This window comes from Hyla sarda, chromosome 1, assembly GCF_029499605.1.
Source record: "Hyla sarda isolate aHylSar1 chromosome 1, aHylSar1.hap1, whole genome shotgun sequence".
NCBI classification, from domain to species: Eukaryota; Metazoa; Chordata; class Amphibia; order Anura; family Hylidae; genus Hyla; species Hyla sarda.
The window spans coordinates 73,729,617-73,749,091 of NC_079189.1; the positions used below are offsets into that span (position 1 = coordinate 73,729,617).

At 41.1% G+C, this 19,475-nt stretch overlaps 1 protein-coding gene across 5 annotated transcripts in view; it reads left to right on the forward strand.

Annotated features, from left to right (window-relative positions):
- The window catches only part of TBC1D19 (TBC1 domain family member 19), a 154,082-nt gene that overhangs the window by 79,875 nt on the left and 54,732 nt on the right, over nucleotides 1–19,475 (forward strand). For 4 of the 5 annotated variants that reach the window (XM_056556005.1, XM_056556032.1, XM_056556038.1 and 1 more), the window contains one exon: nucleotides 6,169–6,231. The exons of the other annotated variant lie outside the window; for it this stretch is intronic. In XM_056556005.1, the coding sequence (XP_056411980.1) occupies nucleotides 6,169–6,231 (63 nt within the window). The remainder of the gene's footprint in view (nucleotides 1–6,168; nucleotides 6,232–19,475) is intronic. 5 annotated transcript variants of the gene reach the window in all.

Genomic DNA, 19,475 nt, shown 5'->3' on the forward strand with positions numbered 1-19,475 from the left:
GGCCAGTTGTCTCTCCCAACCTAACAACACAAGAATGTTCAACACAGCCAAATGTTTGTTTTGTCTATTAAATTGACCCTTTAATCTGTTTATGTCTTAAATAATGATAGTTAAACCTTTCTGAAACAATCACCCAAAACTGCACAAAAAGTGGTCTTCTAGGGGGTGTTGGGCTTTTGAAAGAATACTGAAAATCTGTTCTAAGTAAGAGGGTGGTCTCAAAGAGGTGACCTTTTGAAAAAGGTTCTACTGTATTAGGTTGTGAGCTCAATTGGACAATAATCTCTGTACATGGCAGTGGAAACTGTTGTATGTATTTTGGCAATATAAATAAATATTCATTAACCAGGGTTCTAAGTAGGGATTGACCGATATCGATTTTTAAGGGCCGATACCGATAATCTGTGGAGGATAGGGCCAATAGCCGATAATTTATACCGATATTCCGGTATAAGTTATCGGCTATTTATCCCCCCCGCGACACCACTGCAGATCATTGATTTAAAGCGGGCGCTTTAAATCAATGAACTACAGCGGCTTTTGCGGTGCCATAGGCCCCGCCGCCACCCGCTTCTCTTTCCCTGCCTTTCCGGGGGTCCTCCTGGGTCCTATCACCGCCCCCCACCGCGCCGCGTCGCACCCCCCACCGCACCGCCCCAGCCCCATTGCTTCCCCCATCCCCGGTTTTATAATTACCTGTTCCCAGGGTCCACTCTACATCTGGCTCTGTTGGCGTCCTCCTGAGCTGTCACTGTGCGCATTGATGGTGACGTCGCGTCACATCACTCGTCATTGCGCACAGCGTAACGCAGGACGCAGCAGGAGCCAGAAGTAGCGTGGCCCCCGGCTCCCGGGAACAGGTAATTATAAAACCGGGAATGAGGGAGGCAATGGGGCCGGGGCGGTGCGGTGAAGGGTGCGATGTGGTGCGGTGATGGGTGGGGGGCGGTCGCGGTGCGGTGGGGGCGGTGCGTGGGGCATTATCGGATTATCGGCAATTACCGATAACGCTCAAGATCGTGAATATCGGCCGATAATATCGGCCAAACCGATAATCGGTTGATCCCTATCTCTAAGTAGAAAATTTTCAATACTTATTTTACGCTTCAAACTTGCAAGTAGAAATAAAAGTGGAACTCACCGGATCCGATGCAGCAAACTTCTTTATTTTCAGTGTAGGGGAGCAAAGACTCTGGTGCTGCCAGTAAGGAAGCTGTTGTTTAGTACTCCCTCCGCTCATGCTGTCAGTGCTAAAATACACCTGTGTGACGACATCAGTGGGACCATGTTTCCAAACACGTGCAAAAGATAAAATCAGTTAAAAGGAACGCAAAGGGAATGAAATATTGGTGGTAAGCAAGACTATCAAATGAAAATACTTAGGTCTAACTTGTCATTCAGCTCTTGTTTTTGAATAAAATATATTCTGATTTGAGCAGAGAGGGAGAACTATCTATTTCTATTTGCCCTTAAAGGGGTACTCCACCCCTAGACATTTTATCCCCTATCCAACAGTGGAAATCCCTTGGCATTCAAGTGTTTCGGGATAGAAAGGTTGTATATAAGAGATGGAGTTTAAAGGCAAAAGGGATTACTGCAGGGTGAAGCACACTGGATCATGCATACTAGCACACATATTGGCTGAATGACAAGTTAGACCTAAGTATCCAAAAGGGAGATACAGTTCAAAGTTGGCACTGCCTCTGGGTACACTCTGGAAACACCACTCGGTTGCTAGGCACATTGTGATCATAAATAGGAAGAGGAGGAGAAAAAAGGCAGTGGTCATTGATTAAGCGCAGATGCGCGAAACGAATCATCGACTGAGCATTACCTGTATACCTGACTTGGAATAAATCACCCGCAGCAAAATCGAGTACCTCCAGTTTCTCTCAATTTTGTGAATTTTTTAGACCTAAGTAGATTTATTTGAAAGTCTTGCTTACTAAGGGTTTTTCATGGCAGTTGTGTTTCTTATAATTGTTTTTATTATTTGCGTGTTTGGAAATGCCCTCCCACTGATGTCTTGACGGCACCGGAAGAGGTAGTGATCTGAGAAAGTAAACAATGTGTACAAAATGGCTGTAAATCACTAGGTGGTGCCAGCGTCTCTGCTCCCCTACAATTTGGGTATGACATTGCACTGAAAATAAGGAAGTTTGCTGCATCGCATCCGAGTTCCTCTTTTATTTCTACTTGCAAGTTTGTTGATCTTTGAATCCACTGCAATGCATAATTATTATACATACGCCTTAAGTCCGGTACCTATGTGAGACTGTAACCAGGTGATTGTATGAAATAGAACTCTACTGTGCCAGATGCTGTTTCTTACTGGTTGAATAATTTTACATTTTGAGAAGTTTTTGTATGCTTTAGAATTAGATTCTTCAAAGCACTGGAGCGTTATGTGTTACTTTCTTTCAATTTAAAGCACATAGTAATTGAGCGTGGTCCTCCATGGGCGATGTAGGTGCAAAAGATAAACATTGTTTTAGAGGTAATGTACGGCCTTCAAGCAATCTAGTATACCTTCTTTGAATTCCAAATGCACTTTTGTTTATCTACAGTGTTTATAAAAAATGCTAACCCCTCTGGATCTCTTCATGTTATTGTGTAGCAGCAGAAAACACTTCAGTTCAAAGTGATCAGAAATCTAATAAAGTGAAAGATGCAGGTATATTTAAATTATGGTCACTTAGGAGTTATTCCAAGATTAAAGCTTTAAACTTATATACAGGATACTGCAGGTTGTAAGTATATGATTGGTGGTGGTCCTAGTGGTCAGACCCCACAGATCACGAGATCTATATTGGTGATAAGTTTTGATAACACCTTTAAGACACTTATTCGTGAAGAGAGCATCCTTACCGCCTTGTAAGAATTCCAAGTCACTGGGAAACCAGAGAAGGGAACACAGATAACATCAAAACCAAGGGGCAAAACAAACTGGGGACAGGAATACCAAAACCAGACAGGCAACATGGCAGAAAGCAGACAACAGTCAGGCAAGACAATTAATTTGCAGGCAGGAGTCAGGAGGCCTTTTCCTGCTTTAAGTGGGATGCTATGATTTGGGCTGCCCTAGCGACATTATCATTGTACACTGTTGCCATGGAAACACAATACAGTGGCCCATAAGGAGGATTGTGCTGGATCAAGGAGCAGAATGTAACATTACCAACCAATAATAAAGTGGAAAACGTATTTTCCCCAAGGACATAACAGCTATAAAAATTAGCTTTGTTCATTCACATTTGCTTTTGCAGAGATAGGAAAATCATATCCAATGTTATAGATATACTCCTGAACTATGTACAGTCAGGTCCATAAATATTGGGACATCGATACAATTCTAAAATATTTGGCTCTATACACCACCACAATGGATTTGAAATGAAACGAACAAGAGGTGCTTTAACTGCAGGTTTTCAGCTTCAATTTTAGGGTATTTACATCCATATCAGATGAACGGTGTAGGAATTACAACCGTTTGCATATGTGCATCCCACTTGTTAAGGGACCAAAAGTAATGGGACAGAATAATAATCATAAATCAAACTTTCAATTTTTAATACTTGGTTGCAAATCCTTTGCAGTCAATTACAGCCTGAAGTCTGGAACGCATAGACATCACCAGATGCTGGGTTTCATTCCTGATGATGCTCTGCTGGCCTCTCCTGTAACTGTCTTCAGTTCCTGCTTGTTCTTGGGGCATTTTTCCTTCAGTTTTGTCTTCAGAAAGGGAAATTCATGCTCAATTGGATTCAGGTCAGGTGATTGACTTGGCCATTGCATAAAATTCCACTTATTTCCCTTAAAAAACTATTTGGTTGCTTTTGAAGTATGCTTTGGGTCATTGTCCATCTGCCACTGTGAAGCATCGTCAAATGAGTTCTGAAGCATTTTGCATTTTGCTGAATAAATACAAGAGAACTAGTTCCATTGGCAGCCATATATGCTCACGCCATGACACTACCACCACATGCTTCACTGATGAGGTGGTATGCTTAGGATCATGAACAGTTTCTTTCCTTCTCCCTATACTTCTCTTCCCATCACTCTGGTACAAGTTGATCTTGGTCTCATCTGTCTATAGGATGTTGTTCCAGAACTGTGAAGGCTTTTTTAGCTGTCGTTTGGCAAACTCTAATCTGCCCTTCATGTTTTTGAGGGTCACCAATGGTTTACATCTTGTGGTGAACCCTCTGTATTAACTCTGGTGAAGTCTTCTCTTGAGTGTTGACTTTGACACACATACGCCTACCTCCTGGAGAGTGTTCTTGATCTGGCCAACTGTTGTGAAGGGGGTTTTCTTCACGAGGGAAAGAATTCTTCGGTCATAATCCACAGTTGTTTTCCTTGGTCTTCCGGGTCTTTAGGTGTTGCTGAGCTCACCGGTGCATTCCTTTTTAAGAATGTTCCAAACAGTTGTTTTGGCCATGCCTAATGTTTTGGCTATCTCTCTGATGGGTTTGTTTTGTTTTTTCAGCCTAATGATGGCTTGCTTCACTGATGGTGACAGCTCTTTGGATCTCATCTTGAGATTTGACAGCAACATATTCCAAATGCAAATAGCACACTTGAAATAAACTCTGGACCTTTTATCTGCTCATTGTAATTGGGATAGTAAGGGAATAACGCACACCTGGACATGGAACAGCTGAGAAGCCAATTGTCCCATTAAGTGGGATGCACATATGCAAACTGTTGTAATACCTATACCATTCACTTGATTTGGATGTAAATACCTGACAGCCTGCGTTTAAAGCAAATCTTGTTAGTTTGATTCAAATCCATTGTAGTGGTGTATAGAGCCAAAAATGTTAGAATTGTGTTGATGTCCCAATATTTATGGACCTGACTGTAACATACTCCTTATATCACAGTTAGCATTTTAGACTCCCTTAGATTTCTTCCATCTAGCATCTCTTCCCATAATATAATTTTTTTTCCTGGCTGTGATACATTTGGAAATCTGCCCTTACATCAAAACATATTCCTAATTCACTCCTTCTCCTACCACTTGACAACACTGTCAGGTCTGCACAAACACAGATATGACTTAATTTTACATTAACCTGTTAAGGACCAAGAGCATACCTGTACGCCCTGAGTCCGCTTCCGTTCTATAACGCGGGCCACAGTGGCATCCCGAATGACTGCTCAGTGCCTGAGATCCAGGCATGAGCAGTCAAGCAGCAGAATTATTGATCAATGGTTTCCTATGAGAAACCGTTGATCAATATAAAAGATCAGTGTGTGCAGTGTTTTAACCCCCTATGGGAGCTATAACATTGCAAAAAAAAAAAAAAGTGAATAAAGATCATTTAACCCCTTCCCTAATAAAAGTTTGAATCACCCCCCTTTTCCCATAAAAAAAGTGTAAATAAAAATAAACATGTGGTATCGCCGCATGCGGAAATGTCCGATTTATAAAAATATATTGTTAATTAAACCGCACGGTCAATGGCGTACGCGCAAAAAAAATCCAAAGTCCAAAATAGCAAATTTTTTTTCACTTTTTATATCATGAAAAATGAATGAAAAGCAATCAATAAGTCCTATCAATGCAAAAATTGTACCGCTAAAAACTTCAGATCACGACGCAAAAAAATGATCCCTCATACCACTCCACACACGGAAAAATAAAAAAGGTTATAGGGGTCAGAAGATGACAATTTTAAACGTATACTTTTTCCTGCATGTAGTTATGATTTTTTTCAGAAGTAGGGTATCATTTTAATCGTATGGACCTACTGAATAAAGAGAAGGTGTCATTTTTACCGAGAAATGTATGGTGTAGAAATAGAAGTCCCCAAAAGTTATAAAATGGCGTTTTTTTTCTATTTTGTCTCACAATGATTTTTTTTCGCCTTAGATTTTTGAGTAACATGACTGATGTAATTACAAAGTAGAATTGGTGGCACAAAAAATAAGCCATCATATGGATTTTTAGGTGCAAAATTGAAAGAGTTATGATTTTTTAAATGTAAGGAGGAAAAAATTAGTGCAAAAACGGAAAAACCCCTGTGTAGAATATAGAATGCATGAATGTTTACTATTATGTTATATTAGTAAACATGGCAGCAGTACCATAATACTATCTGTGTATATATTAATTACGATTATAGAGATTTATCTGACGTGCAGTTTTTATGTGTTTTGTAGGATGTTAAGTTGACAGCTAGCAATGATGATTACTACTTTGTGTTTGAAGATTATCTTTATCAGGTATGTCATATCAGATTATTGTTGAATTTCATTTATCTGAATTATGTGATGTTCATATTGTTTCTCAATCACTTCTCTTTGTTCTGACAGTTCATATTTGGCTGCTTAGTCATCTGTAGGAAAAATGTTTAACATATAATTGTATGTTTGTATATTGTATGCTACTTATTTAGGCTTCATTCAGATCTTAGTTGCAAGAAAAAATAGTTCAGCTGTAGAATACTAGACACCAAGACAGAAACCCTCATGCAATGGATCACTGCCATTATTTTAATTGTTCTGATGCAATAATTGACAAGAACAATAAAAACAACTACTGCAGCTTTGATCAAAGCCTTTGTGTTGTTCTGTTCTCCTTTAGGTTTTTGTTACATGATTAGTTATTCATTTGTTTTAATAAATGTTCAGTTTGGGAACGAGCGCATAGAGTTCCAGCAACCCCCCCCAGGTTTGCCCCTAGGAACGCTTTTGATTAAGATATTATGGAGGCTGGGGTGTGTAGGGAGTAAGTGTAGTTAAGGGGTTCATGTCGATGACGTGGATCTACACGGGGGGGGGGGGGAGCGTATAGGGGGCTTAGTAAGGGGGGGGGGGAGACCAGCCACTTTGTCTCTCCCGAAAGATGAGTGTAGGTTAGGAGGAAATGAGCAGGTGGAAAGGGAATGTCGACGAGGGAAGAAAACAGGATAATAGTCTGGAATATAAGGGTGATTAAGGAAAGAGGAAAACGTGTTGCAATGTTCTATTGGATTAAAAATTATCACCCCGCAATAGTTTGCGTAATTGAGACTCATCTTACTAAAGATACAGAGAATTTAATTACCCGAAGATGGGTAAAGGAGACATTCCATTCCACCCTCTCAAATTCCTCCTCTGGGGTTTCGGTGTTAATACATAGGGGGATCGATATCCAAGTCTTAAGGTATGTAATAGATGGGAGAGGAAGATTTGTATTTTTACAAACTATTTGGGAAGGGAGAAAAACGGTCCTCGCATTTGTATATATTCCCCCACCCTTTACAGTAGAAGTTTTTGGGAAATTGATAGAATTTGTTGAAGATATCGATAATTACTGCCTATATGTATTGGGAGATCTAAACGAAGTAATGAATAAAGAATTGGATTGGCAGGGGAGAAAATTACCAGATAGAGAAACCCAATTGAACGGATGGTGTCTAGAGATGGGTTGGCTTGACGCATGGCGTGAATTACATCCATATGAGAAAGTATACACGTTTTAATGCCACGCACAAGACAGCCTCAAGAATAGATTACGTCCTGGTCAATAAAGAGGCAGTGGGGGAAATTAGAGAGATTGCATATGAACCCAGATGCCTGTCAGACCATACGATGATAGTATGCTCAGTACGCAAGAGGGCAAAAGAGATAGGAATGGTAAGAAGTATGTACATTAATCCACATTGGTTGACAATTGAAGAGGTGGTAGGCGGAATTAAAGAGGAAATTAATAACTTCTGGGAAATTAATAAAGTCTCGGCAGATTTACTTATTGTGTGGGATACGCAAAAATCCTTCCTTAGAGAAATACTCTGCAGAAATATAGCAACATTTAAGAAAAAATGTAAGCAGAAAGAAACAGAGATGAGGGATAAAATTAAAAAAAAAGCGGAACAGGAATATGGGAATTTTCCCTCTATAGAGAACTCAGAAAAATGATGGTTCGTGCAGGATTTATATCAGAAAACATTGATGGAAAAGGCACAAAATGCGCTTTTTTTTCAGAGGTCACAGATCATATGCAGAAACAGGGAAGCCTAACAAAATATTGACATGCATGATTAAAAATCAAGAAAACAATAATAAAAGTATCTATGTCTTAAAAAATAGTGAAGGGGTAAAAATAGTGGTTGAGTATTATCAAAAACATTATACTAGGGAAGGACAAGAACTGGAGAGTGACATCCAGGATTATTTAAAAAGAATTAAACTACCTGCTGTGGGGGAAGAATGTCAGATGGAATGGTTTTTGAAATTTACAAAATATTTGGGGACCCACTACTCTAATTTTTAATTGAAATATTTAATGAATCCGTAGAGAGAGGTGTGATGCCCCCCTCAATGTCAGAAGCAATCATTTTGTTGATCCCCAAAAAAAGGAAAGGACAGTGTAGATATGGATTTTTTTAGGCCAATATCTCTGTTAAACACAGATCAAAAGATATATGCAAAGGTCTGGGCTAGGCGACTGCAATGAGTTATTACCAAACTGATAGGTAAGGAACAGAAAGGGTTGATCCCAGATAGAAATATTTATAGTAATTTCAGAAGAGTTTATTTAAACATGCAATGTGTAGAGGGGAGGGAGACCCACTCCATCCTGTCACTAGATGCGCAAAAAGCGTTTGACAGGGTGGAGTGAGATTTTCTCTTTGGGGTTATACAGTGTATGAATTTGGGGGGGAAATTTCTGAAAGTGGTAAAAATGCTGTATAATAAGCCAAAAGCAAGGATTAATTTAAATAATAAACTCACCAGCAGGGTGGTCGAAATGCAGAGGGGAATGAGGCAGGGTTGCCCCCGGTCCCCAATGTTATTCGTACTTTTTGTAGAACCACTAGCGCAGAAATTTAGAGAGAGAGATTTTCGAGGGATTTGGCATTATAGGTGAAGAGCAAAGAATTTTACTTTATGCCGATGATATAATATTATTTATAAAAGATCTAGAAAAGAAAATTTCAGGAGTTATTGGGATTATAGATGAGTTTGGTCTCCTTTCACATTTCAAGATAAATTGGGGGAAGTCCGCAGTGTTGTCTCTTGAGGGAGGAGGACAAGCAGATATTGAGGGGTGCCCCACTACTACAGAGAGGTGCAAGTATAGAATACTTGGGGATCAGAATCTCCCGTGAGACCAGGCATTTTGCTCATCTAAATATAATACCATTGAAAAAGAAAATTAGGGAAAACATTTTGGTTTGGAAAAAAACTTCCTCTTAGTATGGCAGATAGGGTATTGTTGGCAAAAATTATTCTACTTCCGATGTCTTTGCATGTGATCAGATCTGCCCCAGTGTGGATTAGTGACAAATGCCTTAAGCAATTACAGAAAGAAATTACTGAATTGGTATGGGGCCAAAAACAAATTCGTATGAAAATGGAAATGTTGAGTTCATCAATCAAAGCAGGTGGTTTGGGTATTCCTGTATTAAAATGGTACTATATAGCTGCACAAATATAGTTTATGAAGAAGGAGGCCGAAGCTATAAAAAAGGTCTTCCATAAAGGTGAATTCACTGAGATGAGTGTATTTGAATTAGTGGAAGCTGGTAGACTGAAACACGATGACTTTAATAAATTACATATAGCGAGATTATTTAACAAGACATGGGAATTTCTGAGGAAAATTCTAGGGGTAAACGGAAGTTTATCCCTAGGGTGTGGGAGAATTGTAACTTTCCTGAATTAAATAAAATACGTGAGTCTGTTAATTGGGAACAATATGGGCTGAATTGAGTAAGTCAATTGGTCACGGATAAATCAATAATCGAGTGGGACACTTTGGTAGAGAAATATATAATGAAAAGAAGTAAATGTTTTGAATATGCACTGGTGCACAGTGCTTGGGAAAAAGACAGGTATAATCCGAGATGGGAAGTGGAGCGACATAGTTTGATGGATTACATTTTCAGTTTACAGGATAACTCAAAAAAAATTCTGGGGATAACTTATAAAGGTATGGTAAAAGCTGTTTCAAATCATAAGATACTAAAAAGGAAAGACAAGTGGGTGGGGGAAGTTGGAGTTATAACTGAGGAAGAGTTCGAAGAAATGTTTCATAACATTAATCAAGCCTCAATAAATGAGAATCATAAAATTTCTTTAATAAAAATAATACATAGGCTTCCGTACACACCAAAATTTTCGCAGAGTATTGGCAAGAGGGGTAGCGCTGAGTGTCCAAAATGACATTCTCAAGATGCACATTTAATCCATATCTCTGGTGCTGTCAGCAGATTCAAAAATTATGGGGAGAAATCTTTAACAAAATAGAACAACAACTAAAGGTTAACCTAACCTATGATGTGAGAACAGCAATTCTTGGAATAGGGCTGAAAAAGGTAAAAAATAAATTGATAGTTAATGAATTACTAGGTATAGCAAAAATCTGTATTCTGAGGAAATGGTTTGCCCCTTCAGGAACTAAAATAAATGAATGGAGTAATATGGTGGAAAGAATTAAGATATATGTCATTATTAATAACCAGAAAGGAATAAAGAAGGAAAGGCAGTTATGTAAGGAATGGAAGGAGTGGAAAGGATAGTCCAAGCGGCTGGTGGGGGCGGTGGGATAAGTAGCTTAGATAAGGGGGAAGGGGGGAGATGTAGGGGGGAGGGGGGATAAATTGAAATGTCTATTGATGATGTGAAAATAATTACCGTATTTATCGGCGTATATAACACGCATTTTTTAGGCTGAAATTTTTAGCCTAAAGTCTATCTGCGTGTTACACGCCGATAAGCCGCTGCAGTTCAATGATTTAAAGCGGGCGCTTTAAATCAATGAACTGCAGCGGCTTTTGCAGGTCCAGAGACCTGCCGGCTTCTCTGCCCCTGCCTATCCTGGGGTCCAGAGATGGCTGGCGCCGCTGCCCCATTACCTCCCCCATCCCCCCCCCCCCCCCCCCCGGTTTTTCTGACCCCGCAGAAGCCCCCCTGGGGCTCTCTCTCCCCCTGGCTATCGGTGCCGCTGCCCCATTGCCTCCCCCATCCCCGGTTTTATGATTACCTGTTGCCAGGGTCAGATCCGCGCTGCTTCTGGCTCGGGTCCGCGATGCTTCTGGCTCGGGTCCGCGCTGCTTCTGGCTCGGGTCCGCGGTGCTTCTGGCTCCGGTGTGGCGTCTATGCGTCGTTGCTATGCGCTGCGAGGAGCAATGACGAGTGACGCGACATCACTCGTCATTGCGTAACGCAGCGCAGAGCAACGACGCATAGACACCACACCGGAGCCAGAAGGACCGGAGACAGAAGCAGCGCGGACCCGACCCTGACCCCGGCAACAGGTAATCATAAAACCGGGGATGGGGAGGCAATGGGGCAGCAGCGCCGATAGCCAGGGAGAGAGAAGCGGAGGTAGCAGGGCTCTAGACCCCAGGAAAGGCGGGTAGTGACGGTCTCTCTCCCCCTGCCTTTCCTGTGGGCTTACGGTGAGTATGCTCTAGTTTATTTTACACCCCATAGCAGGTCATAATTATTTTTTATTAAATTGGAGAACCCCTTAAAGTTTTCTAGCCAATAGAAAAGGCCACAATAAGAGTGAGTTTTTACTGTGATTAATAACATTTATACAAGCAAAGTAGCTTCAGGGTTCAACTGAATTTCACCTTATGACATGGTCCCCATGCTCTGCTGATGAAGGTATAAACCCACTATATCCCTGGGGCCACATTGTATTCATAACATCATCGGGAGTGCCAGGAGATTACATCATTATGGGAAGTAAACTGAGGAATTGGGGCAGACCAGAGTGCTAACATTGGACTCTGCAAGGCCAGTATATTATTTATGTATAAGCTGTGATTCAGTCTGCCATAAAAGGGAAAATTGTTTTCTGACTTCAAATGATTGAATCTCTGGAAAAAAAAAAATATTGTGCACCTGGTGGACCCCAAAACATCACACGCAGGTGCACACTGCTGTTGCGAATACAAAGTTTACAAAAAATAAGGTTGCAGTAGCACTCTTGGTCAAAAAAATGGAGGCCCTTAGCGCACTTTTTGATCAAAACGTGTCCCCCATCCACCATGCAGAGGTGGCCTCATTTCAGATGGGACCCTAACACTCATTTCACTCACCTCTGCTGGGCATATGGCCTCTGACTGGGTGACATGCAGGATCCAATATCAATTTATAAAACTTCTTGTGAACAGGGAGGGGTGCACGGCTACAGAGGGTGCCACTCCCCCCAAATTGCACAGCAAAAACAAAAAGAAAAATAGCCAGCACAACTACCTAATACATGGGTGCACGCTGCTGTGGCAAATAAAAAGTATACAAAAAAGAAGGTTGCAGCAGCACTCTTGGTCAGTTAATGGAGGCTCTTAGAGCACTTTTTGATCAAAATATGTCCCCCATCCACCACGCGGAGGTGGCCTCATTTCGGATGGGACCCTAACACTCATTTCACTCACCTCTGCTGGGCATATGGCCTCTGACTGGGTGACATGCTGGATTTACAGGCTGCTGCTAAGTCACAGTAGATGAAGCCCACAAGTAAAAGCTAAATATCTGTACTCTACTCTTGTAGCATTTTCACTATCGCTGAGTAGATGTTGACACTTATCCAAACCCTTAGATATCACGACCAATAGCAGGCTCAACATATACAGTGGGGCAAAAAAATATTTAGTCAGCCACCAATTGTGCAAGTTTTCCCACTTAATAAGATGAGAGAGGCCTGTAATTTTTATCATAGGTATACCTCAACTATGAGAGACATAATGAGAAAAAAAAATCATAAAATCACATTGTCTGATTTTTAAAGAATTTATTTGCAAATTATGGTGGAAAATAAGTATTTGGTCAATAACAAAAGTTCATCTCAATACTTTGTTATATACCCTTTGTTGGCAATGACAGAGCTCAAACATCTTCACAAGGTTTTCACACACTTTGCTGGTATTTTGGCCCATTTCTCCATGCAGATCTCCTCTTGAGCAGTAATGTTTTGGGGCTGTCGCTGGAAAACATGGACTTTCAACTCCCTTCAAAGGTTTTCTTTGGGTTTGAGATCTGGAGACTGACTAGGCCACTCCAGGACCTTGAAATGCTTCTTACGAAGCCACTCCTTCGTTGCCCGGGCGGTGTGTTTGGGATCATTGTCATGCTGAAAGACCCAGCCATGTTTCATCTTCAGTGCCCTTGCTGATGGAAGGAGGTTTCCACTAAAAATCTCACGATACATGACCCCAATCATTCTTTCCTTTACACGGATCAGTCATCCTGGTTTTTAGCAGAAAAACAGCCCCAAAGCATGATGTTTCCACCCCCATGCTGATATGGATTTTATCAGTGATCTTGTAACTATCTTACTCCCGGCCAAATCCGTATACAGAATTCCCTATACCGAAGTATACCAAAGTAAGTCAAACAGAGCCATGTCAGTTCCAACCCTGACTAGGGGGACAAGTATAGCTGTGGAATACCATATAAGGTATGCTTTTCCTGAAGTGTTGGTGGGCTCCAAAAAGTCTTTGTCCAAGAACTTCTACTCGATGGTGGGGGTCAAACAGGAAGGAGCAGAATAGCATGAGTGGAAAAGAGGCCCCTAAATGAACATTTTACATATAAACAAGCATATATATATATATATATATATATATATATATATATATATACACATCCATTACAATGCTTCACAGTAGGAATGGTGTTCTATGGATGCAACTCAGCATTCTTTCTAATCCAAACACAACAAGTTGAGTTTTTACAAAAAAGTTCTACTTTGGTTTCATCTGATCATATGACATTCTCCCAATACTCTTCTGGATCAAATGCTCTCTAGCACACTTTAGACGGGCCCGGACATGTGTTGGCTTAAGCAGGGGGAACACGTCTGGCACTGTATGATTTGAGTCCCTGGTGGCGTAGTGTGTTACTGATGGTAGCCTTTGTTACTTTGGTTACAGCTCTCTGTAGGTCATTCACTAGGTCCCCCTTGTGTGGTTCTGGGATTTTTGCTCACTGTTCTTGTGATCATTTTGACACCACAGAGTGAGATCTTGCACGGAGCATCGGATCGAGGGAGATTATCAGTGGTCTTGTATGTCTTCCATTTATTAATAATTGCTCCCACAGTTGATTTATTCACACCAAACTGCTTGCCTATTGCAGATTCAGTCTTCCCAGCCTGGTGCAGGTCTACAATTTTCTTTCTGGTGTCCTTCGACAGCTCATTGGTCTTGGCCACAGTGGAGTTTGGAGTGTGACTGTTTGAGGTTGTGGACATGTGTCTTTTATACTGATAAAAAGTTCAAACATGTGCCATTAATACAGGTAATGAGTGGAGGACAGAGGAGACTCTTAAAGAAGTTATAGGTTTGTGAGAGCCAGAAATCTTGCTTAATTGTAGTTGACCAAATACTTATTTTCCACCATAATTTGCAAATAAATTCTTTAAAAATCAGACAATGTGATTTTATGGATTTTTTTTTCTCATTATGTCTCTCATAGTTGAGGTATATCTATGATGAAAATTACAGGCCTCTTTCATCTTTTTAAATGGGAGAACTTGCACAATTGGAGGCTGACTAAATACTTTTTTGCCCCACTGTATATGGTTAGACAGAAGAAAAGTGCTTTGTCTGTCACCTAGTAAGTCTAAGACCCTGTGTTCAGTGATCAGTGGGAATCTCGGCACCCAAACACCCACCGGTCAAAATGTCTCGACATGTCTTTATGATTTACCAGATCTTCTGTTTTATAAAAGTATAGTTAACACTTTACAAGCTATACAACAGAGATACCAAAGGAAATAGACAAAAATTTTACCAAAATAGACAAATTAGACAAAATAGACAAAATGATACATAATAGACAGACACAATGATACATGATTTAAAAAAAAAAAAAAAAAGGTAAAAGAAGAGAAATGGACAAAAAAATAGGCGTCATCACCGGCACAGATCCATAAGGTGCTAAATAAATATATAAGCACCAACAAGATAAACAAAAGGATGGTACAGAAGTAAATAGAAGCAGCAGCCACTAAATCAGGGGTCCTCAAACTTTTTAAACGGGGGGCCAGTTCACGGTCCCTCAGACCGTTGGAGGGACAGACTAGTGGGCTACCCCCTTAAGTACGCAGCACAGTTCCACCCACATTAGGTTGGCAGTATAGATCACCCCACATTAGGTTGTAGTTCCCACACATTAGGGTTGGCAGTACAGTTCCCCGACATTGGGTGCAGTACAATTCCCCCACATTAGGTGCAGTACAGTTCCCCCACATTAGGTGCAGTATAGTTTCCCCACATTAGGTGCAGTATAGTTCCCCCACATTAGGTGCAGTATAGTTCCCCCACATTAGGTGCAGTATAGTTTCCCCACATTAGGTGCAGCATGTTCCCGACATTAGCTGCAGTATGTTCCCCCACATTAGGTGCAGTATAGTTCCCCCAGATTAGGTGCAGTATAGTTCCCCCACATTAGGTGCAGTATAGCTCCCCCCACATTAGGTGCAGTATGTTCCCCCACAGACAGACATACAGCCTCCAGCCATACAGTGTATGGCTAGAGTCTGTATGCCTGTGTTCTGTCCCACTTCAGTGCTCCGACCACTGCTCCTCCGTTCCGGACACTTACCAAGCTGGCCAGCGCACGTCCTCATCGCTGCTCTGCTCCTCCGCAGTCCGTTGCTATGGGCGCATGCACGGGACGTCAGTGATGTCCCTGCGTGTGCCACCTTCCCGGCAGCCCCTGCGTTTTTAAAGTTTGATTGACAGGCAGGGAGCGAGCGCAGTGTAAATGAATTAGGACCGATTGCCCGGTCGCAATCAGTCTGAATTCAGGCGTGACGTCACGCCATGCTGCAGCCAGCCACTAGGAAGGAGACCCCTAGTGGCCGATTTTCAAATGTAAAATTCACCCATAAAATTAAAAAATAAATAATGAAAATATATTACAGATAAGTACATATATTACAGATAAGAACATAAGTACTACAACATAAGTACATAAGTACTACAACATATCAAAAAATAAAGTTGGTGACAGTGCCCATTTAAGGGGTACTCCGGTGCTTAGACATCTTATCCCCTATCCAAAGGATAGGGAATAAGATGCCTGATCGCGGGAGTCCCGCCGCTGGGGACCCCCATGATCTTGCACACGGCACCCCGTTTGTAATCAGTCCCCGGAGCGTGTTTGCTCCGGGACTGATTACCGGCGACTACAGGGCGGGCGGCGTGTGACGTCACGCCCCCGTGTGATGTCATGCTCCGCCCCTCAATGCAAGCCTACGGGAGGGGGCATGACAGCTATCACGCCCCCTCCCTTAGGCTTGCATTGAGGGGTGGAGCGTGACATCACACAGGGGCGAGGGCGTGATGTCACACGCCGCCCACCCTGTAGTCGCCAGTAATCAGTCCCGGAGCGAACACGCTCCGGGGACTGATTACAAACGGGGTGCTGCGTGCAAGATCACGGGGGTCCCCAGCGGCGGGACTCCCGCGATCAGGCATCTTATCCCCTATCCTTTGGATAGGGGATAAGATGTCTAAGCACCGGAGTACCCCTTTAAATGTTATATAAAACAATAAAATAATTATGAAAATTAAATAATGATTAATTAAGGAATGTACTATAAATAATATGTAGACAATGAAGAAAACTAAATATATCAGAAAAAACGAATACATATAATAAATATAAAGAATTATCATAATAAATTATTATAATAATGTAAATATGAAATGAGAAAACAACCAATAATTGGTTGTTATTGTATTACTACATGCATAAACCGTACTCTGTGCTATATGTGAGCTAGTAAAAGAGAATTTGCATAATATGAGCCTCCGTCTTGTAATAAAATCAACATTATCAACCAAAGTGCAGAGTAATAGCCTGGGTCCCAGGATGCCACCACCCCAACACGTGTTTAGAGCCTTCTCAGTGTGAATCCAGACTAACTATCTTGTTTTTTCCACAGCAACCAGTCATAGATCAGCTTTCCTATCTTAACGACTTCTGGTAAAATGAAAACTGAGCTGTAATTGGTTGCTATGGGTAAAACCAGACAGTTTGGGTTTCAGGCAGATTGATAAATCTGGGGCAGTGAATTTTCTGTTATTAAACTGCCGCCTTTAAATTCTGACAATGGATTTTAATGTACCATTTTACACTACTGAGGGACATTTACAAAGACTGAAGTCAGTTTTGAACTTGTTTAGAGCACAAATGTCGTGGAGAAAGGGGCGAACGTGCACCAAATTTATCAAACATCGCACAGACTTTGATGAATGACCAACGAACTACTCTATCTTAGTCTGGATAAATGTTGCAGCATAGTGGTGGCTGTCCGACAATTGTATCAAATGTCGCACAGATACAATTTAATACAATTGTTGCATAGAGCTATTTATATAGTTCTATACAGCAGGGTTAACCTGCCCTGTGAAATGTCTAAATCTGGCCCCATGCAACTTTTTTGCAACATTTCACAAAAAGTTGCACAAAGTGCTGTAAATAAAATCGTTTTATAGCCAGGAAATTTAAATGGTCTAAATGAAATGCCAGCCTGCGACTTTTCCTGCAACAAATTTCGACAAAAAAGTAGTCTAAACAGATTGATAAATTCCCCTCTATAGTACTGCGTCATAATTGCAGCAAACTATTTAAGCAAGTAGATTGCCTACATACCGCACTCCTTAATTATTTGACAATTGAAATTGCAGTGACAGACTTTGCATCCTTATCATTTTCCTTTTTTCGCTAGATTTAGATCAAAAGCTAATGGAGGAATTAATGTAGATTTTGTTATTACTTATAGGTTACATCTTTATTTTCTAAAATTAGAAGATGAATAATGTGTCATATGGGGGTATGTTTCTTCGACCCTGTTTCCCTTAACAACCAATCAAATCACAGTCTTAATGTAAGAACCCGAAGGGTTAATCTGCACTGGGGACTTTTGTTGTTCTGGTTACTGTGGAAATGCCCTGTTCTCTGGATGGTCAGCTGACCTTGTTGGCTTTTCACCTGCTTAGCTCCCTATTTAAACCCTCTGTATTCATCCAGCCCTTGCCTGCGAAAGAGATCACACTCCTAGCTAGCGTTTGTACTGAATCTTGTATTTCTGGCATACTTGACCCATTGGCTCAACTCTCTGACTTCTCTCCTGTTTCTGCGATTTGGATTTTCTGTTATCTCTTGGTTCTGGCTCGGCTTTTGGACTGGGACATATTGTGTGTGTATGTTTAGTTATTATTTCTGTTAGTGTGCGTGATTCCTGTTGTGCGGCAATAACTCAATTATGAATTATGGGCATAAAAATATTAATTATGAAAAATAAAAAAAATTGAAAATTATTAAAAATACCAAAATTATGACCTAGTGAATTGTAGACAAAGCCAATCAATACAATTCACATCTGAGTCCTACTATTTCCTCAGATATCAACAAGTTAATTTTATGATGGGATGACATTAACACTTAAAGGGGTACTCCCCCGTCCCGTCCCCCCCCCCCCCAGACATCTTATCCCTTATCCAAAGGATAGGGGGTAAGATGTCAGATCGCCGCGGTCCTGCTGCTGGTGACCCCCAGGATCCCCGCTGCGGCACCCTGCTGTCAATACAGGGGACAGAGCAGCGTGACGTCATGGCTCCACCCCTCGTGACATCACGGCCCGCCCCCTTAAAACAAGTCTATGGCAGGAGCGTGACGACCCCCACGCCCCCTCCCATAGACTCATATTGAGGGGGGCGGGCCGTGACATCACAAGGGGCGGAGCCGTGGCGTAACGATGCTCCGGCCCCTTTACTGCTCGTCATTACGTGCAGGGCGAACTCGCTCTGTGCAGTAATGACAGCGGGGAGACGCAGCGGCAATCCCGGGGGTCCTCAGCAGCGGGACTGTGGCGATCTGACATCTTATCCCCTATCATTTGGATAGGGGATAAAATGTCTAGGGGTGGAGTACCCCTTTAAGGATGTAGTTTTGCAATATACAATAATACACAGGTATTATAAAAGTATGCAGATTTATTGGTTAGAAGGTTATAAACATAAATGAGTAATAAACACAATGATATATGCAAATGAATATCAATTAGATATATTAGTAAACATTACAAGCTTGTTAATTGACTACATATAGTAGAACAATACATGTGAGTAGTAAGTAACTTGTTACAATGAAACAAAAGCTACTAGGTTAGGAATATCATATAAGAAAAAGGTTACTTATCACTGTGTTCAAAGGAAACCTTATGATATCAAGATGGGCAATATCTAATCATAGACATAAATATGAAATGCTAAATACACTCCCTGCCCCCTTCTAACCAACTACAAATCACATGACTTCAAGAATGAGCAAATCCATCTAAGGATATAAATAGGGAAGAAATTGAATATACTTCCGCCCCATTCTGGACTATTTTCTATTCATGATCTTGGTAAGACATTAAGACAAATAGCAGAGTTTTATGATCTCGCTAAACTATATTTTAGAAGGAAGAACTTGAAACAAGTTTCCTGTGTGGGAAATATAATTATATACCA